We start from the raw sequence: 17585 nt of genomic DNA, 5'->3' as shown, positions 1-17585 counted from the left end.
GCATTACGAAAATAACAACAGGCATACCACGTGCTCACCAAAGTCACTACGGTGCTGATACGCTCTCCGGATCTACTGCACGGTGAGTTCGGTCCGGTTGTCAAGTGCCTCGCAAGACGGTGCCTAAGTGCCTCGCTGACCGAGACAGCTCGGCCGGAGCGTGCCGGCGTGACGGTGACACGGCCGGCGTGACGGTGACACGGCCGGCGTGACGGTGACACGGCCGGCGTGCGCCGTCAGTATACTCACCCCCCGAGCTGCATTCGGTGTTCTCCGGCCAGTCGCAAATCTGGCGCTGCTGATTCCAGACCAGGCCTGGCGCACACTGCTGCGTCAGCTTCTCGCCGCCCAGACACCAGCTGTACGCTTGGCAGGTGCCCGGGATAGGACTGAAGGTGCCTGCAGACGGAACAGGCGGCGTCAGAGCGGGGACACTCTGCCGGGCTCTGTGTTCGCGACACTTCTGGATCTGTGATCAGGAGGTAGCCACGGCCCCAGTCCCAGCGAAGCGAAAGCAGAGAGGAAAATCAGAGGGCTTTAACGACGGCTGCTGATACCAAGTGTTTCCAAAGTCGCGACACCATTCATGATATCATGCAGAGGATTGTATGCATACTTACATGATGTGCGTGAATTGCATGATAAGCAGAAAGAAAGAACAAAGTTTCAATGCTTTCTGCTACGCTCGAACAGAACCCACTTGAGCAGAATCAAGTGCAACAAGGTACTATCTAAGCGGCGGACATCTTACCATCTTCGCATTTCTCAGTCCTCGGGATGTTCTCCGAGGTTGTCATGGGCTTCTCAGCGGGAGCCATCGTCACGTCGTCGACCGTGGTGCGCCTCTTAGTTGTGGTGGTCATAGTGGTGGTCATTGTGGTGGGCTTGGTAGTGGTAGTCGTGGTGGTAGTCGTGGTGGTAGTCGAGGGAGCGGTGGAAGTGCTGGGATTCTCGGTAGAACTGCTTGCAGCCATTTCTGGTGACATCTCTTCCGTCTCTCCTTTAACTGTTGAGGACGATAGATTCGGCATATAAGAACACACATGAGATCATTTGTGGAAGTCTGTTGGTTTACGTGTTCAACGCTTGAGTGACCTTGCGTGATCCCACATGAATTGTTTGACAGCAGCATACGCTGGCCATGTCTGGCTTACGTGTGAACTAAGCCTGGCATCTTCAGACACACCCCACCTTCCGTCCTCCTTGCAGCTCCAGACACACACCCCAACTCCCGGGCTCCTGGCAGCTCCAGACACACACCCAACATCCCGTCCTCCTGGCAGCTTCAGACACACCTCACCTCCCGTCCTCCTGGCAGCTCCAGACACACACCCCACCTCCCGTCCTCCTGGCAGCTCCAGACACACACCCCATACCTCGCCCTCCTGGCAGCTCCAGACACACACCCCACCTCCCGTCCTCCTTGCAGCTTCAGACACACACCCCACACCTCGTCCTCCTGGCAGCTTCAGACACACACCCCACACCTCGTCCTCCTGGCAGCTCCAGACACACACCCCACCCCCTGTCCTTCGCCGCCCACGTCTACTCACCTCCCTGCTTGATCTGGCATTTGACCGCGTCCGGCCAGTCGCACTGGCTCGACTCCGGGTTGAAGTGAAGTGGCGATGAGCAGGTCAGTTTGATTGGGCCCTCGGGCGTCTTGCGATAGTAGGAGGAACAGCTCTCCGGGTCGGCCGCGAATCCGATAGCGTTGAACTTGAGACCGCCAGGCGCCGGGCTTGTCATGTGCGGAGCTTCGGTGGAGGCGGCGCTCGTTGTTGCTGGGGTAGTGGTGGAGGTGGTAGTGGTAGTGGGAGCGGTGGTAGTCGTCTTCTCAGTTGTCGTGGTAGTGGTGGTGGTGGTGGTGGTGGTAGTCTCGGAAAAGGCTGGCCGGGGTCGTTTCGTAGTCGTCGGGGACTGAACTGAAAGCCAACAAAACATTCTTAGTCGAAATATTCAAACGTTACATTTCACGTTCATTCGGTTGTTTCGACTTAGATAACCATGCGCAAGTGCCCTATAATGGCTACACATATACCTTAATCCATACTGGGTCCCCGCACTATAGCAACGCACACTGACAGTCACCTTCTGCTTGGGCCGTTACGGCTTTTCGCCCGACACCCTGCCTCGGATGACCGGCGCGTTTGGCAGCACGACGGCGAGGTGACCCATCCACACCCCTGGGGCTGTCCCCCACCCCTGTGAGCGGCCCATCCGACAGGGGCTGCGTACCAGCGCCGGAGTCATAGGTAGTCGTCATCGGAGGCGGCGCGGGCGTGACCGCCGGCGGCGGCTGCTTGCAGCTGGCCTGCACCGGGCCCGACGGCACGCCGCGCAGCGCGCGCGACACGGCGCGCAGCAGCGGCTGCGGCTCGCTGCAGCACTTGTTCTCGAAGTCGTCCAAGTCTGCGGCACGCGCGCCGCCGGGTTAGCTGGCCGCACAGCGACGGTGTGCTCGACGTTCATACGACACCGGCGTGTCGGCCGGTCACACGACGACGCACCATGCCCGCATGGCGTCGTTGTGTCCGTACACGACACCGGTGTGTCCGCTGCTTACACGACAACAGCACACAACGCTTACACAGTGCTGTCGTTTCAGATAATTGTGCATCAGCATTTAAAACAAGATAATGGACCAAAGCATCGGTTGCGTTAACGCAATAACATGGTGCAGGCGAGCGATCGTCAAACAGGGAGGCGTCAGTCAGTGGCGCTTATTCTCAGCTTGTGAACGACGACATTTGGACAATTCAAACGTACCCAGGGTCCAGACCATGGCTCCACCGAGACCATTGGACGCGATGTAGTCAGCCTTCTTCTTGATGGACTGGACGTCCTCGTAGCTGACCCACTGGTCCTTGAGGTACATGTAGGGATCTCCGTTCGCCGTCCTCTTCGACATCCAGCCAGTCCGCACTGCAAACCAAAAAACATTAGCCGCGAGAATAAGTAGGACGCGAATGGTTAAAGTAAGGACGCGCGTAAAAGTAGCTTACGGCCTTAACCAATTCTAGGCTTGGATATTCACAACGCATCGCTTCGAATTCGCTCTCATTTAACACTGCAAGAAGCATGCAAAGCAATACTGACGTTTTTTTAAAACGTTTTTAGCTTTTAAATTGATGCGTCTTTCTCCACAGTTTTTGATGATCGGTCGGTGGTAAAAGCGGCGGGCTTGGGCGGCCATGCGGGTGCCGTCCGCGGGCGTCACCATCACGTGTTCGTGACGCGAGGCCGTGGGTACTCACGCCTGAAGCAGATCTCGTGGTAAGCGAGCATACCCCGCTGCTGCGTCTTCTCGCCGGCCAGGCCGGGCCCGGCCGCCGGCGCCGCCACGCTGTGCCCGCCCGTGGACAGCTTGTACGACTGGCCGTAGAACGGGATGCCCACCACCATCTTGGCCTTGTCCAGGCCCATGCGGGCGTACAGCTTGACGGCCCGCGTCCTGGAACGCACGGGACGCGGGTGAGTCGTGCGCGCCGGGGCCGTCACGCTGGAGAGGCCGTCAGGCTGGACTTGACTGGAGGGCGCAACGAAGGGTGCACAGCACCCAACCCCGAACGGGTTGCAACGGGTCGCTGACCTCATTTGTCGACACGCTCTAAAACCACGATAAACGACAACGGCAACGCAGTATGGGTGACTGGCCGTCTTTTAACTCGCTGGAGTTTTACCGACGTCTGGCATCTATGGCTCATTCGGTAATATATGATGATCCTCGTGCTACTGAAAACAGGAGCGAGAAAATCCTCATCTGATGGCAATTTTACGACTCCTGACTAACGATCCAGAGGCCCAGCACGGCTCGACCTGCATGACTTTCTCAGTTCCAGAGCCACGTAAAACGAATGAGCGAACCTCAAAGGTATCCTGCAGCCAGACACCGCGGTTTCACAGGATCGCCAACAAATTTCCCCATTCGAGCTATGAGCGATGGAGCAGGCTTTTGTCCTCGGTGGCTTCATCGGAAGCAATTTCAGCTCCACCCTAGAGTCACGGCTGTCGGCACTACCTACCACGCTCTTGGTGTCGGACGCGTCCGAGCCGTAGAGCGGCGCCACCAGGCCAGTGATGGGCTCCCAGCCGCCGTGGAAGTCGAACGTCATCAGATTGACGAAGTCCAGGTACTTGTTCATGCTGCCGACGTCGTAAGCCTTCTGGACGATGTTGTCGTGGGCGGCCACCGCGGCTGTCAGGAGCAGGTCGTTGTCCTTGGCGTCGAAGACCTCGCGCAGCTCCTGCATTCACCGGTGGTGTTACGCTTCGGAGCTGGCGCGTGTGCACGCATCGAGACAGTGGATGCAAACTGTTGGATGACATGTTGACTAAAGATCTGCCATTTTATTGATCAGGTGGCTGATGGTGTTGCGTTAGACCTGTGTGTTTGGATGACGCTTGAACGTAGACGCCTTTGAAAAATCTTGCTCTTAGGAAGTGATCATTTTACCAACCGCCGCAAGTGCATCGCAAATAGCACTGCTGTGTGGAACAGGCCATGCCTCGTGAGAACTGCATTCTCTGCCATTATCAGGTAACGACGACCGTGCACACGCGGTGAGGCAGAATGTCATCAGGGCAGGGTGCCGGCATGTACAGGGCATGTACATGCCGGCAGGATGCCGGCACCCAGCTGGAGACGCACCTTCAGCAGCATGGCGAAGTTCGCCTTGTCGGCGGCGGCGCCGGCCGTGCAGTCGCCCTGCCAGCACACAGGGAACGCCCACTGCAGGTCCAGCCCGTCGAAGCCGTAGTCGGTGACGAAGCTGAGCGCCGAGCTGATGAACTTGGCGCGGCTGGCGCGCGTGGCCACCATGCGGCTGTACTTGTCGCCGGCCGAGTCGGTCCAGCCGCCGAGCGCCAGCAGCAGCTTACGCGGACCGAGCCGCTGCCGCATCCGGGCGATGAAGTCTGCCGGCGGCGGGGTCACGTGTGTCAGCTCCGGAGCGCATCCGCCGACTGACCCGGCCGGCTGGGATGGCTGGTCAAGTCCCGACCACCGACCCGGCCGGCTGGGATAGCTGGTCAAGTCCCGACCACCGACCCGGCCGGATGGGATAGCTGGTCAAGTCCCGACCACCGACCCGGCCGGATGGGATAGCTGGTCAAGTCCTGACCACCGACCCGGCCGGCTGGGATAGCTGGTCAAGTCCTGACAACCGACCCGGCCGGCTGGGATAGCTGGTCAAGTCCTGACAACCGACCCGGCCGGCTGGGATAGCTGGTCAAGTCCCGACCACCGACCCGGCCGGCTGGGATAGCTGGTCAAGTCCCGACCACCGACCCGGCCGGCTGGGATAGCTGGTCAAGTCCCGGCCACCGACCCGGCCGGCTGGGATAGCTGGTCAGGTCCTGACCACCGACCCGGCCGGCTGGGATAGCTGGTCAAGTCCTGACAACCGACCCGGCCGGCTGGGATAGCTGGTCAAGTCCTGACAACCGACCCGGCCGGCTGGGATAGCTGGTCAGGTCCCGACCACCGACCCGGCCGGCTGGGATAGCTGGTCAAGTCCCGGCCACCGACCCGGCCGGCTGGGATAGCTGGTCAAGTCCCGGCCACTGACCCGGCCGGCTGGGATAGCTGGTCAGGTCCCGGCCACCGACCCGGCAGGCTGGGATAGCTGGTCAAGTCCTGACAACCGACCCGGCCGGCTGGGATAGCTGGTCAAGTTCCGGCCACCGACCCGGCCGGCTGGGATAGCTGGTCAAGTTGGGGTGTGTACGGAGCAGGCCATAGACCGACGCAATGGCCTCACTGCGCCACGCAGAAATCACATGAAATAATGCGGAACACTCGCAACGTTTTGCAGGAGCGTTGGCCGACAAGTTTGCGCTTTTTCCGCCAGTTGTTTGAAGCTCAGCACCATAAGTGGCCCTGCCCTGCTATTAAGTTCAGTAGTGTGAATCAATCTAACTTCATATATATCTTCAAACATCATCCTAACACGACTGCTGCAGAGACGGGAGCAGGAACAGTAGATGATATTGCTGCGGACATCAAGGCAAACACACTGATGATGATGACTAGCGGTGGTCTGGTGATGATGATGGGCCGTGTTCGATTCTCGACATAATATTTCACCGGTCGCTGCGCCACGTGACGGGACAGACGCACGTGAAAGGTTACGCGAAAAGATGGCGCGTCGCTGCCGGCCTCGCCAGCGAACAGCAGCAATAAATAACCAGGTAACCAATGCTAAAATATGACCTAGCCGAGGTCGACCCGGACCATTGAGACCCCACGTTTCCACGGGAAACATGACTGTAAGTTATGTCCTGGGGGCTAGGTGACTGACACGGCTCGATCCTCACGCGGGAAAGCTGACGGGTCGTTACACTGACGACTTGTGCAACATTCTGGTGTGCCGTCAACGGCTCAAGTGTGCTGCTGGCCATGCTCCCATTGGTGTCCATGCAGCTTTTTTAGTTAAACGAGTAACAGCTTTGACAATTTTGAGCTGCAAACAAGTTTTTGGGCTAAAAGACCACTAGACTTTTAAATTTGCTTTTGCAGGGGTGAAACGCACCACAAGGTAAGTGCTTGACTTGTAATATTGTTTAATATTATCATGCGCTGGGAGGGGGGGGGGGGGGCTAAGCAGAGAAATGTCAACCAACAGACAATATATCTTGTGGAGGAACAGCTTCGAATACCTCCCCACCAATGACGTTGATGAAAAATTCATGAGAAACTAAACCAAATGCATATGCATTATGTAGCCTCAGAAGAATAATGAAGAACGACTTGATGAAATGGTCACAGCACCTTGGCGTCGACAAAGCTATTTAATCCCAGCCTTGGTCCCCGGAGAATGAACGGTCGCCCGCGGTTCGCCGGTCCGCTGAAGGCAGTTATCTGACTCAATTTATCGTGCTATTCTCCGAAATCATGTGGCAGTGACCCAGCACGTCTCAAAATGGCCGACCCCCAACTAGACAAGTCGATGGAGGCATCCAGTCAAGACAATGTTGGCCTCGCAGCGCCGGGCTAAAACAGACCACCGCAGAAAAAAACCGAGGCGAAGCCATCGAATCTGATTATCAAATCGGATCGACGGCTCAGACTACTGTCATCAGTGAATATCGGTGACTGACGTATGGAAACCGCTGTTCCCGTGCTACCGATGACAAGTCAGTATAGTCTGTACGCAAGCTAAGCTGAACTTAAAGACCAATCAGCTGTTGAAGGTTCGGTGGCTTCACCGACCAGGGGCATATCGTTATGCTGGAAGCTTTTAATGTTCAGTAGGTTAGCATGCTTAGTCAAACCTAAATTTGCAAAGCTCCTTTCTGGGTGAATATAAAACTACGAACCCTTGGGTAAACCGCACATGACAGTTCTTTTTTGGGCACGTTATTTTCGAAACTTTTTGTGACCTCGAACCAACAGTCCCATTCACTTCATCGGAAGGAGTAATTAATATTGATGATGGCGCTCCATCGCCCCTTCATGCACCGGGCTCCCTGGTCTATTGTAGGCTAAAACCAGACACTGAAACGCGGCCTGTACTAAAGTCGGCAAATATATTACTGACCAAATTCAGGGGCCCATAACCGTGCCTCACACGAGCCACGACTAGCTTCTGGATGGGAAGCCTCCGCGAACGCCGCGCTCGCGTGACATTGGGCGGTGGGAGCCCTCCGCGGACATCACGCCCACGGGCGGTGGGGAGCCCTCCGCGGACATCACGCCCACTGGCGGTGGGGAGCCCTCCGCGGACATCACGCCCACTGGCGGTGGGAGCCCTCCGCGGACATCACGCCCACGGGCGGTCCGCGCCGTCCCGCCACACGTACCACCGCAGTGAATACGAGTACGCCCCTGCGGCTCACTCACTGTTGTCAAAGTCCGTCCACTCGTCGAATGAGACGAGCGTGAGCTCGTTCGGGTCAAGCACGGCGTACTCGTAGATGACGTGCGAGCAGAGCGTCGGGTCGATGTTCTCTGGGGCGAAGGCCGAGCCGCCCTCGCGCCGCCACGCCCAGTTGGTGAAGTAGCAGACCACCTTGTTGTCTGTGAACAGGTGCGGTTCGTGCTCAATAACGTTTCGTCACTTCTAAAACTGTCACTGAAGACAGCTGTGATACCGCAAGTGATGCAGTCTATGTCTATGAGCTGCAAAGACTCTGGTAGCGTACATGCTTTGCTTTGTTCACGTCTTATGTTGCAGCTCATGTTATGCCAATGTTCACCTGTTCGAGGAAGTTAAAAGTTTAATGCAAGCGTACGTAAAAATGTTGATACGTTACGTCCCGAGTTTCTTGATAAGAAATAATGCCACTGTTAAAGGCCTTATCTCTGCAGCCGGAGCTTGTCTGAGTTCTGAGCACCAAAACTCTGTGAGGTGGTATGGATACACCAAACAAGCAGGAATCTGCAGCGGAGAGATATACTGCTCTCTTTGACATACATCACGGAGGCAAATTGGATTTATCCGAGGCGCTCGTGGGAATTATGAAGCAGGCTGCTGTGTGCGTCAACAGCATTAAGGCTGTGGCGGCGAGAAAAATACTTGTCAGAGCTAATTGTAGCTGACATGTTTTTGCTTCCTAATTTTCTCGCTGAGTTTTAAGAGCCTTTAGCCACCTTCCTACGCATCTGAAAAGTCACCCCGCCATGTCACAGAAATAGCTTGTCGGACGTGCTACATCATGTTGCAATGCCTCTCCGGCGCATCAAGTGGCTAACAAGTGGGCTTTCTGTAACATGCAACAACTTTTGTCAGCGTACGAGATCGAACGATCCCTCTAGAGAACGTATGAAGACATCACGCAATTCCCACGACAGACGTTCACAATGAGGATAGGCTTAACGCCTTTCAGGCTTTATCCAGATGCCGTTGTAAAAAAAATGTGGAAAAATTTGCTCGTTTGTAGTCAGGAACGCCGGTCAGGCACCGGTGCCGGATGTTGGCTGTAATGCAGTGCGTTTGCTGCGTGGTGTATAGGGAAGAGACCTTGCGGTTTGCAAACAGCACAGCCACCACGTGCTGCCGCCAGTGACGCTCACCTTGCGAGGCTCGAGTGGCGACCATGTCCGGGCCCAGGTCATCACCAATGCCGGCCACGCGCGTGGCCACGCCGCGCTGGCACTGCACCCTGTTGGGGTAGTTGCAGGTGCCCGAGCGCGTGTCGAAGTGCATGTGCGGCCCGCAGGTGAGCTGGTGCGTGCGGCCTTGGTTGCACCACACGTACATGCTGCAGTCGTCCGGGCTGGAGAAGAGCCCGCTGCCAGAGCGGGGGCACTGGAACGTGGGCGGCTCGCGCCCGTCTGCCGGCACAGTCGTCCCCCGGTCAGCTGACGGCCGTCTGGTGGCCGCCTGGGGGCATCAGCGCGATCTCAGGGGCCGCCGAGGTCGCCAGGGCACCTCCAGGGGACTTCGAATCGGTGTGATGTGGAGAGGTGATGAGAGGAAGCGGAAGTGGGTCCGGTGACTGGGTGCCTTGGGGTCGTGAGTGGAGAGCAAGCTGCAGTAGCTGGCATACCTTTGCAGTTAAGTTTGCGCAATAGTTTAATCTCTATGTTTCGCGATGAATTACATTTTCAAAGTTGTCATCGAACAGTCCTCGTTCCGGTGGAATCACCACGCGAACTTTTCCCTACAGTCTCAAAACGTGGTTGTGACAAGTTTACAATGAGCCAGTTGAACCTAACAAGAGTCTGGTGGCCGAGTGCCTTGTGACCGTGGGTGGAAAATTGGAAGCGACGCGGGCTTGTGGAATGTGCACTGGGTTAATGAGCTGCTGTGGCGCGTAATTCGCTGCCATGACATAAGCACTAGCGATAAAACTAAAGTTTTTTTTCTGTCAGTCGCCATCCAAAACACCTCCACAAATTGGATTTGGCCAGCAGAACCCTGCGTGACAGCCTGTGTATCTCAGCCATGGGATTCGCATGGAGCCTGGAGACACCGCAAGGGCGTCACCAGCATCGCGAGCCTGACGTCGCGCCGTTGGCCGGTAAAGCTCACCGAGTCCTTCCTCTTCGACCATGCCGGCGCCGCTCGGGCAATCCGACACTTGGTCCGCCCAGTTGCAGACGTTCTTCTCGCTGTCGAACACCAGGCCGTCGTTGCAGACCGACTTGTGGCCCATGCCGTTGGAGCAGTGGTAGTAGACCTTGCAGTTGTGCGGGTCGCGGAAGAAGCCGTCCGCAGGGCAGCTAAACTCGTCCTGGCTCGACGGCAGCGACGTCGCGCCGGTCGATGCTGAAACCGCAGACGCAATGACGTCAGAGCGCGCTTGTGATCCGGCTCCAAACCCAGGAGCCCCTGACAACCATAGTTTTGCAGTGGTTACGTAACCGTCGGTGACAAACACAAGCCCGTCCCAGGATGTGCGCCTGCCTGAGCGTGTGTCCATCTGTTGACCTGTCTGTCAGCGGCAGCCGAGGCAGCCCTCGTGGCGGCGTCGTTAGTGGTGAGACGGCAGTAGCTATTGTGCCAGGGCAGACTTGTTGTCGCGCCTTTACAGCAGATAAGTGACCGTGACAGGCATTGTTGTCGCAATAATGCTGTTTTTGGCGGAGGTGAATAAGAAGGGATCCGCGCAAAGCAGATGGAAATTAGCCGGAAACAGGGGATCGCATCGTAAACTTTTCAGCCTTATTTTTGTGAGAGAAATGAAACAGTTTGTTTTTACATGAAACGACAAAAAATGCTTCGCACGGGTGGTAAATTGTGCGAATTTGTAATGACAGCCACTGACGCTTCAGGCAAAGCGCGTTACACGTGGCATTGAGCTTAACATCTTTAAAAGACCTAAGCCATCGGACGACCGACCAAACCAACGCCACGATCTGTGGACTCACGGGAGGACGTCGTGGTCGGCTTCTCCATCATGGTGGAAGGCTTCTCGGTCGCCATAGGTTTCATGGTGGTCATGGACTCGATCGTGGTCATTGTCCCAGGCATGGTGTCCGGCTTCATGGTGTCCGGCTTCATGGTCGTCATGGGCTTCATGGTCGTCATGGGCTTCATGGTCATCATGCCGTCGGTGCTGAGCTTCTCATTGATAGCGCGGAGCAGGGGCCACTTGCCGCCGCACACGCCCTGGAAGTCGTCCAGGTCGATCGCCCAGACGAAGGCGCCGCCCAGTCCCAGCTCCTTCACCAGGTCCATCTGCGGCGCGAGAGCAGCACGGGCGGCGTCAATGGGAGACGCAGCGGAGGAGATGTGACCTGAGATGCGGGACGTAACACGGCGCTTTATAACGCTCAGCGGATCGTGTAGTACAGCCCGTTTCTCCAAACGCCAACAACATTTCCCACGCTGTGGCCCACGGCCCATGAGCAACGCTGATTTGCACCCGGCCTCACCTTTTTGGAGACGTATGAGTAATCATCGTAGCCGACCCAGGCTTTGTCCTTGTAGGCATAAGGTCCGCCGGCGCCGTCCTTCTTGATCGTCCAGCCCGGCTCCTGCGCCAGCGTCTTGCACACCTCGAAGTAAGCCCAGTAGCCTTTCTCCTACAGGACACATTTTTGGAAGCTCAACGCATGCAGCTCAACTCGTATACAAGAATACGTGAAAGCAGTATGTTCCTCTTGCTATAGCAGTGCATGCAATATTAAATGTAGCTGAAGAAAAATTGCGTTTTAGCTACCAAACCAATTGCAATCTGTTCCTGTTTATTAATCTAGATAGTGTAAAAATTTGCAGTCCATATGGTTGTTACTTACAACTCGTATCATGTTGTTAGCACTTCACTATTAAACAGTAAAGTCCAAAACTTTTTACCACTTGAACGTTAACGGAAAAATATATGAGCTGGTGCAATCATCACACATTCTAAGAAAGCTCCACAATTAGCTCTAGTATAAGTGCCGAACGACGCAGTCACCATAAGACTTGAAGTCAAAACTTCGGCAGGGGGAAAATCATGACCCGACACAAAATTGCCTGTTTGTTCCCGGTCAGATCCTGATGCTAGATGCATCTGATACTCAAATGGTTTCAGGGCACTTGCTCAACTGATTCCGATAGCATACCAAGCCCGAGCAGGCCTGCACTGGGTGTCTGTGGACGCTGTGATGCCACCACGGCATGGCTGGCGCGCCGGCCGGACCGGCCCGGCGGGTAAGCACCTGAGCCGCGCCGCAGCCCACGTCCGGCGTACCACTGACCTTGGTGTATATGGCCGGCAGGCCAGTACCTGAGCCGTGCCCCAGCCCATGCCCGGCGTACCACTGACCTTGGTGTACATGGCCGGCGGGCAGGCACCTGAGCCGCGTCGCAGCCCACGTCCGGCGTACCACTGATCTTGGTGTACATGGCCGGCGGGTAGGCACCTGAGCCGCGCCGCAGCCCACGCCCGGGGTACCACTGACCTTGGTGTACATGGCCGGCGGGCCGGTGCCGGTCGAGGCGGCTCCAGGCGTCGTGTCGGCGCCTCGCAGCATGAACGAGCGGCCGTAGAACGGCACACCGAGCAGCACCTTCTTGGGGTCGGCCCCCTTCTCGATCCACAGCTTCAGCCCGTCGCGCTGCCGAGAAGAAAACAGTGGGCGTCAGGCTTTAATATGTTTTGGGACCGTCACACGATAGTAATGCTTCTGGAGGACGTTTCGCTAAAAATATCACTGTAGGCTAATTGCCGACAAAGTTTGGCAGCATTCCATGGTAATAACAAAAGTCACGACCTGACTAGGTGTCTGGTTTGAACAGGTACAACCGAAAGGTCTGCTGACACGAAATTAGAACTAAAGCATGCTCGAAAATAGAATTCAACAGATAGTATCTGAGCTTCTCTGTCCAGAATGACGTTACTACAGCGTCAGCTACTGACAAAACATATTAAACAACGTTACTAGTCCGCGTGTCCACATTTTTATGCCATCTTCATTTCTTTTGCCCGTCAACATGTCCCTACACCCGCTCCCCAATAACGCTAACTTTGCACGACGGCCAGCTCCCACCTGACTGCGCACCGACACGCCGCTGGCCGAGCACTACTCACCGTGTTCAGCTTGGCAAAGCTCCACTTGTCGCTCTCGCGGCGGTGCAGTGGCGAGTGATGGTCGGCGAAGTTCTCCCAGGGGCCACGCAGGTCGTACGTCATCACGTTGATGAAGTCCAGCTTGGCGGAGAGGCGCGGCACGTGGTAGCCCTCGTTGACGCGGAAGCCGGCCGGCGAGACGGCCGCCGAGAGGAGCAGGCCGTGCGGCTGGAACGCCGCGTATAGCTCCTCCACTAGCAGCGCGAAGTTCTCCTTGTCACTCCACGTGCCGTTGCGGTCCGAGGCGCCTGAGGAAGGTGCCAGTCGTGATGAGCCTTATGTATACAGACATTGGGCTTGCTTTATTATCACTAAGGGTACCAACCCGGCGCTGTGAAATCTGGAGAATTTCAAGAACTTTCTACAGAGCAGCGAATTAATCTCTCAAACTCGCAAAACTAAAAAAAACTATCTTAAGTTTGTTTCTAGGCACTAATCTCATTAAGAGCCCTGAGATCCCTTTGGAAATTCGAGGCGGCGCTTTGCTTTGTTGAACTACAGATCGCGTCTTTCGAGTCTCTTTCTTTTCAAGAGACGCCTAAATTTTGTTCAGCACTTCGTGATGCCGAGAAAACCTGACAATGTATCGGTTGGCGACCATGCAAAATTATTCAAAAGTGCTGTTATAATTACGGTAATGCTAAACACTCAAGTGCGCTATTACTGCGACGCCCATAACCTGGTCAGCGTTCAGCGTGCTCCAGCCCTAAAGATTCGCCAGACTTGTTTTGATTGCTGGATCCCGTGCGTCGTTCTCAAACCAAACTGCGTTATCAAGAGCTGCCCTCGGTGTGGAGCGCATCGAAGGCGCCAAATCAGCCCATCTGACCCGGCCGACTCAACTTCCGCCGCATCGCAGCGGAACGGGCCGCGCGCCAGCCGAACTCACCAGGGTACTCCCAGTCCAGGTCCAGTCCATCGAACTTGTGCTCCATGAGGAAGGCGGTGGGCCGACCGGACGAAGCGCGTGCGGCTGGCGGCTGTGCTGGCCATGTCAGAGTACTTCTTGCCGCCCTCGTTCCATCCCCCGATTGCGATCATCACCTTCAGCTGGGGGTTCTTCTGCTTCAGAGCGATCGCCTCGGCATAACCACCTGTGATGGCAATAAGTCGGCACGTCTCTGCAACCGCCCACGGAACGTCTTCCGGCACTGTCGCATGCTAGGGTCGCTTACAGTGCCATGAAATGTCAGGCTTCGTCAATTACGGGTCGTAAATAACCACAAAGGCAAGTGCATCCACGGGGCTACCGATTAACCACACACATTTTAAACGCAACGTAAAGCAGTGCTGGATTTCCCGGAAGAGGACTGCAATACATCTTAAGCGATGGACCAGACTGGGGAAACCCATTGTCATCTATCTTTCGCGTGACCGCAACAACGGGTCGTCCATCGACTGGTGACGCCCGTCAGGAGCGTCCCGACGAGCGGGCCGAAGCCAGGAGCACCAGAGCGGTGCTCACCCTTCTCAATGTCGAGCTTGGGGTCCAGGCTGACAATCTCCAGCGTCTTGTTGTGCAGGCCGGCGAACGAGTAGATGAGGTGCGTGCAGCCCTGCTCCTGCACGTCGGACGGGCGGAAGCTCATCGGCTCCGCCCGGTAGATGGCCCACGCGCCATAGTAGCACACGATCTTGTATCCTGCGGGACAAGCGATGGGTTCAATGGAGGGTCACTGATGTGTGGACTGACAGGATCGGTCGTGGTCAGGGTCGCTGTGGCCGGTTGGTGTGTTTGGTCACGATTAATTTTAGTAGCGTTGCGTGGCTGATTCCTGGAACTCAGCCCACTTAAACGCGAGGTAGCTGATTGTGGTAACGAAGACCAAGACGGCGTGACATTATCGCAATCGATCGCAGATTAGCAAAGGCCGAGAGTGTTTCTTCACATCCTGAAGCGATGACAAAACGAATAAGATCAGTCTTAATTAGCTGCAACAAAGTTGACCCCCCCCCCCCGCCCCCGTGCCGCTGTGACAGGTTTCAAGCCTATGAACCGGCCCGGCGTCCAGTGCTGTGGCCTCACCATTCTCAGCAGGGGTGCGGATGGCCGGGGCGCTGCTGTAGTCCCTGTAGGTGAGCCTCTCCAGCGCTTCGGCCGCCGGCCCCTCGCCGGGCGGGCTTTCCACGTGTCCGCGGGGCATGGTGGCCCTCGTGAGCGGCGTCCGGTCGTCGCCCCAGTAGGCGGCCTGGCTGGCCTGGGGCGCGCAGCTCAGCGCCAGGAGCGCCGCCAGCGCGCACGCCGTCACCGACATCCGCATCGTGAGCCTGCCGAAAGTCGCGTCACTCAGCGCGGGGCGGGCGCTATCGTCCCGAGCGCTGCGTCCTCGAGCACGGGGCCGGTGACTCACGCGCCCATCGGCGCGTTCTTGTGTACCGGACGTGAGTGTAGCCGCTCGATAGCTGGGGCGACACGTCACCCATGAATAGCTTGGGCGACACGTCACCCCTTCAGAATTGCTCTGGAGTGGGCTTTAGTCTCCCTTTCAGTGCTGGTCACAAATTGTCGTTTTCTCACTTCCCTGTTGAAAACAATGTTCATGGTTAATTGTTACCCAGATCTTAAATGGTCTGTCTACAATCCCTCGGATGTTGCTACACCTATGGTATGGAAACCGGCAGAAATGCTACAAATCGACGTGGTGAAATACAAGGATATCGTGGGGATCGAGGTAAGGTGCATTGTCGGCGAGGAGAAAATTGAAATTTTTGTTCCAAAACACAAGTTTTGAACTGAAGCTTGGAGAGCCTGTCACCAGATGGCAATGCCAATAATTCCTGGGAAGATATGCAACCCGCTATAGCTTAGATGTACTTATGCGTAGACGTTTGGGGTCCTCTGCCGGGTCCTCACCCTTCATCATTACGCCTGGGACATAATTGCGCAATTACATCACCAGGTGGAAGAAAATGACAGAAGTCATGATGATAAAAACTCCGCTGGAATGTCATCAATTATTTCTCTATTGCGTGCCGTCAAAAAAGGGATTTAAGAAATTTCTTAAGCACCACGTAGCAAACACGCTGATCAATAGCGGAAATAAAAAATACATCATCCTATCCGCATGCTAGACAGATGGCAAAGCACGTAAATAACTAATGAGCATATTCATTTGACATATCGCACTCCGCCCCATGGCCAAAGACGCTCACATAACTCATTCAATTAGCCCGTACCGGTGAGTTATGACAGGGCGGCGGCGGCCGGCCGCCGGCGCGCGCGGTTACGGCCCGTGGCGCGCGAGCGCAGGTGGCCAGCCGACCTTGGCAGTGACCGATAACGAGCGCCGAGAAAAAGCCGGCGCTGTGACGACACACGGCGCTTGCGGCGGGACCATCGCAATTAGGCGGCGCATAGTCGCGAGTTGAGGACTGACGAGCCGCGCGTGATGCGTCGGCACTAGCCGGTCGGGCCGGTCCCCGCGCCCGCGCCCGCGCCCGCCGGCCGCACGTGCTGGCGCTGATGTGCGCCACGACCGACCGCGGCCGGCGGCCGCTGCGGGAATTGCGAAACTTTGGCAGCTCTCGTTAACGACTCATCCAGAACAAGGAGGTGGTATGACGTCTCGTCCGTCTGCGCAGACAAGTCTGGTCTGATGACGCCAGATTTGATCAGGTGCTGCAGAGGTCACAGCCGGAGTTGGCGCACAGGCGAATACAGGAAGCGATGCGGAACAACGGGCTGGACGTGAACTCTGCCTCGTTGTGATAACGTCATCGCATACCACTTTTAAGGTGTCACATGCAGGATGGATGCACATCTGAGGATTTGGCCTTTAGAAAACCTGCGGCATTTCATTTCTTACCTAAATCACCACACGTAGAAGGCAGCGCAATCAGCTATTTTCAGTAGGACAGCGAAGCAGTCAAGCAGATCATTTCAGGAATCTAGCACGCTCTATTTTTCAAGAACAGACGGGGGTAAGTCATGCCTGGAAAGAAAATGCTGGCATTTAAAATATCATTAACGCTCCCTGTGATATTTATCATGCGTGTGGGGTTTTATCTCCCAACGGCGACTAATTTCCCGACGCAAGAAGCACGTCAGTTCGAGATTAATTATGCTACCTCGACCTTATTTGGTCCCTAAAACTCCATCGGATACGCTTCGCTAGGTAGATAAATTACATCTGTCTAATGCCTTTTTGACCGATCTTTTGATTGGCGGCTGAGTGGGGCTTAGGTCAGTAACCGACCGTCCTTGACCTCTCGGTCCGCAGCCGGCTCTTTAACGCGCAGAGTAGCGAGGTGTTACTAACGGCCGGCTGGGCCCTGTGAACGGGTCGAAGATTTTGTGCATGCATGAGATCGACTCCCTTCTCTTGTGTGACTGCGTTGGCACCACATCTGCGGGTGCTGAACGAAAGCGCAGATAACAATGTACGACCGTACGTATGACGCTAGCATCCAGTGGACGACCATGCACATTCAACTCCATACGTAGATTTAAGGCCAGTCGGGTGCAATGCCATCCCAGAACTACGTCATTAATTTGTTCTATCGCTTGCAAAACACAGCGGATCGTTGGCCGTGAGACGTGTCTCGTGACCTGCAGCGTGACTCAACAGGGGGCGCCCAGGTCG

General features: G+C 56.0%; 1 protein-coding gene across 1 annotated transcript in view; it reads right to left on the bottom strand.

The window, feature by feature from the left end:
- LOC119109858 (putative chitinase 10) overlaps positions 1-17585 on the bottom strand; it is a 35473-nt gene that overhangs the window by 13123 nt on the left and 4765 nt on the right. The window contains 20 exon segments of the mRNA XM_037233610.1: positions 250-399; positions 752-1006; positions 1554-1925; positions 2239-2412; positions 2770-2925; positions 3258-3454; positions 3982-4247; positions 4652-4861; positions 4910-4917; positions 7844-8020; positions 9017-9277; positions 9978-10214; positions 10817-11126; positions 11324-11473; positions 12335-12490; positions 12964-13250; positions 13892-13949; positions 13951-14096; positions 14468-14644; positions 15029-15270. Coding sequence (XP_037089505.1) covers positions 250-399; positions 752-1006; positions 1554-1925; positions 2239-2412; positions 2770-2925; positions 3258-3454; positions 3982-4247; positions 4652-4861; positions 4910-4917; positions 7844-8020; positions 9017-9277; positions 9978-10214; positions 10817-11126; positions 11324-11473; positions 12335-12490; positions 12964-13250; positions 13892-13949; positions 13951-14096; positions 14468-14644; positions 15029-15263 — 3982 coding nt within the window. The 5' untranslated portion in view covers positions 15264-15270.

The sequence above is a fragment of the Pollicipes pollicipes genome, unplaced genomic scaffold (genome assembly GCF_011947565.3).
Source record: "Pollicipes pollicipes isolate AB1234 unplaced genomic scaffold, Ppol_2.1 Scaffold_7231;HRSCAF=8579_pilon_pilon_pilon, whole genome shotgun sequence".
Taxonomy (NCBI): Eukaryota; Metazoa; Arthropoda; class Thecostraca; order Pollicipedomorpha; family Pollicipedidae; genus Pollicipes; species Pollicipes pollicipes.
This window is presented reverse-complemented; position numbering and strand designations above follow the sequence as displayed.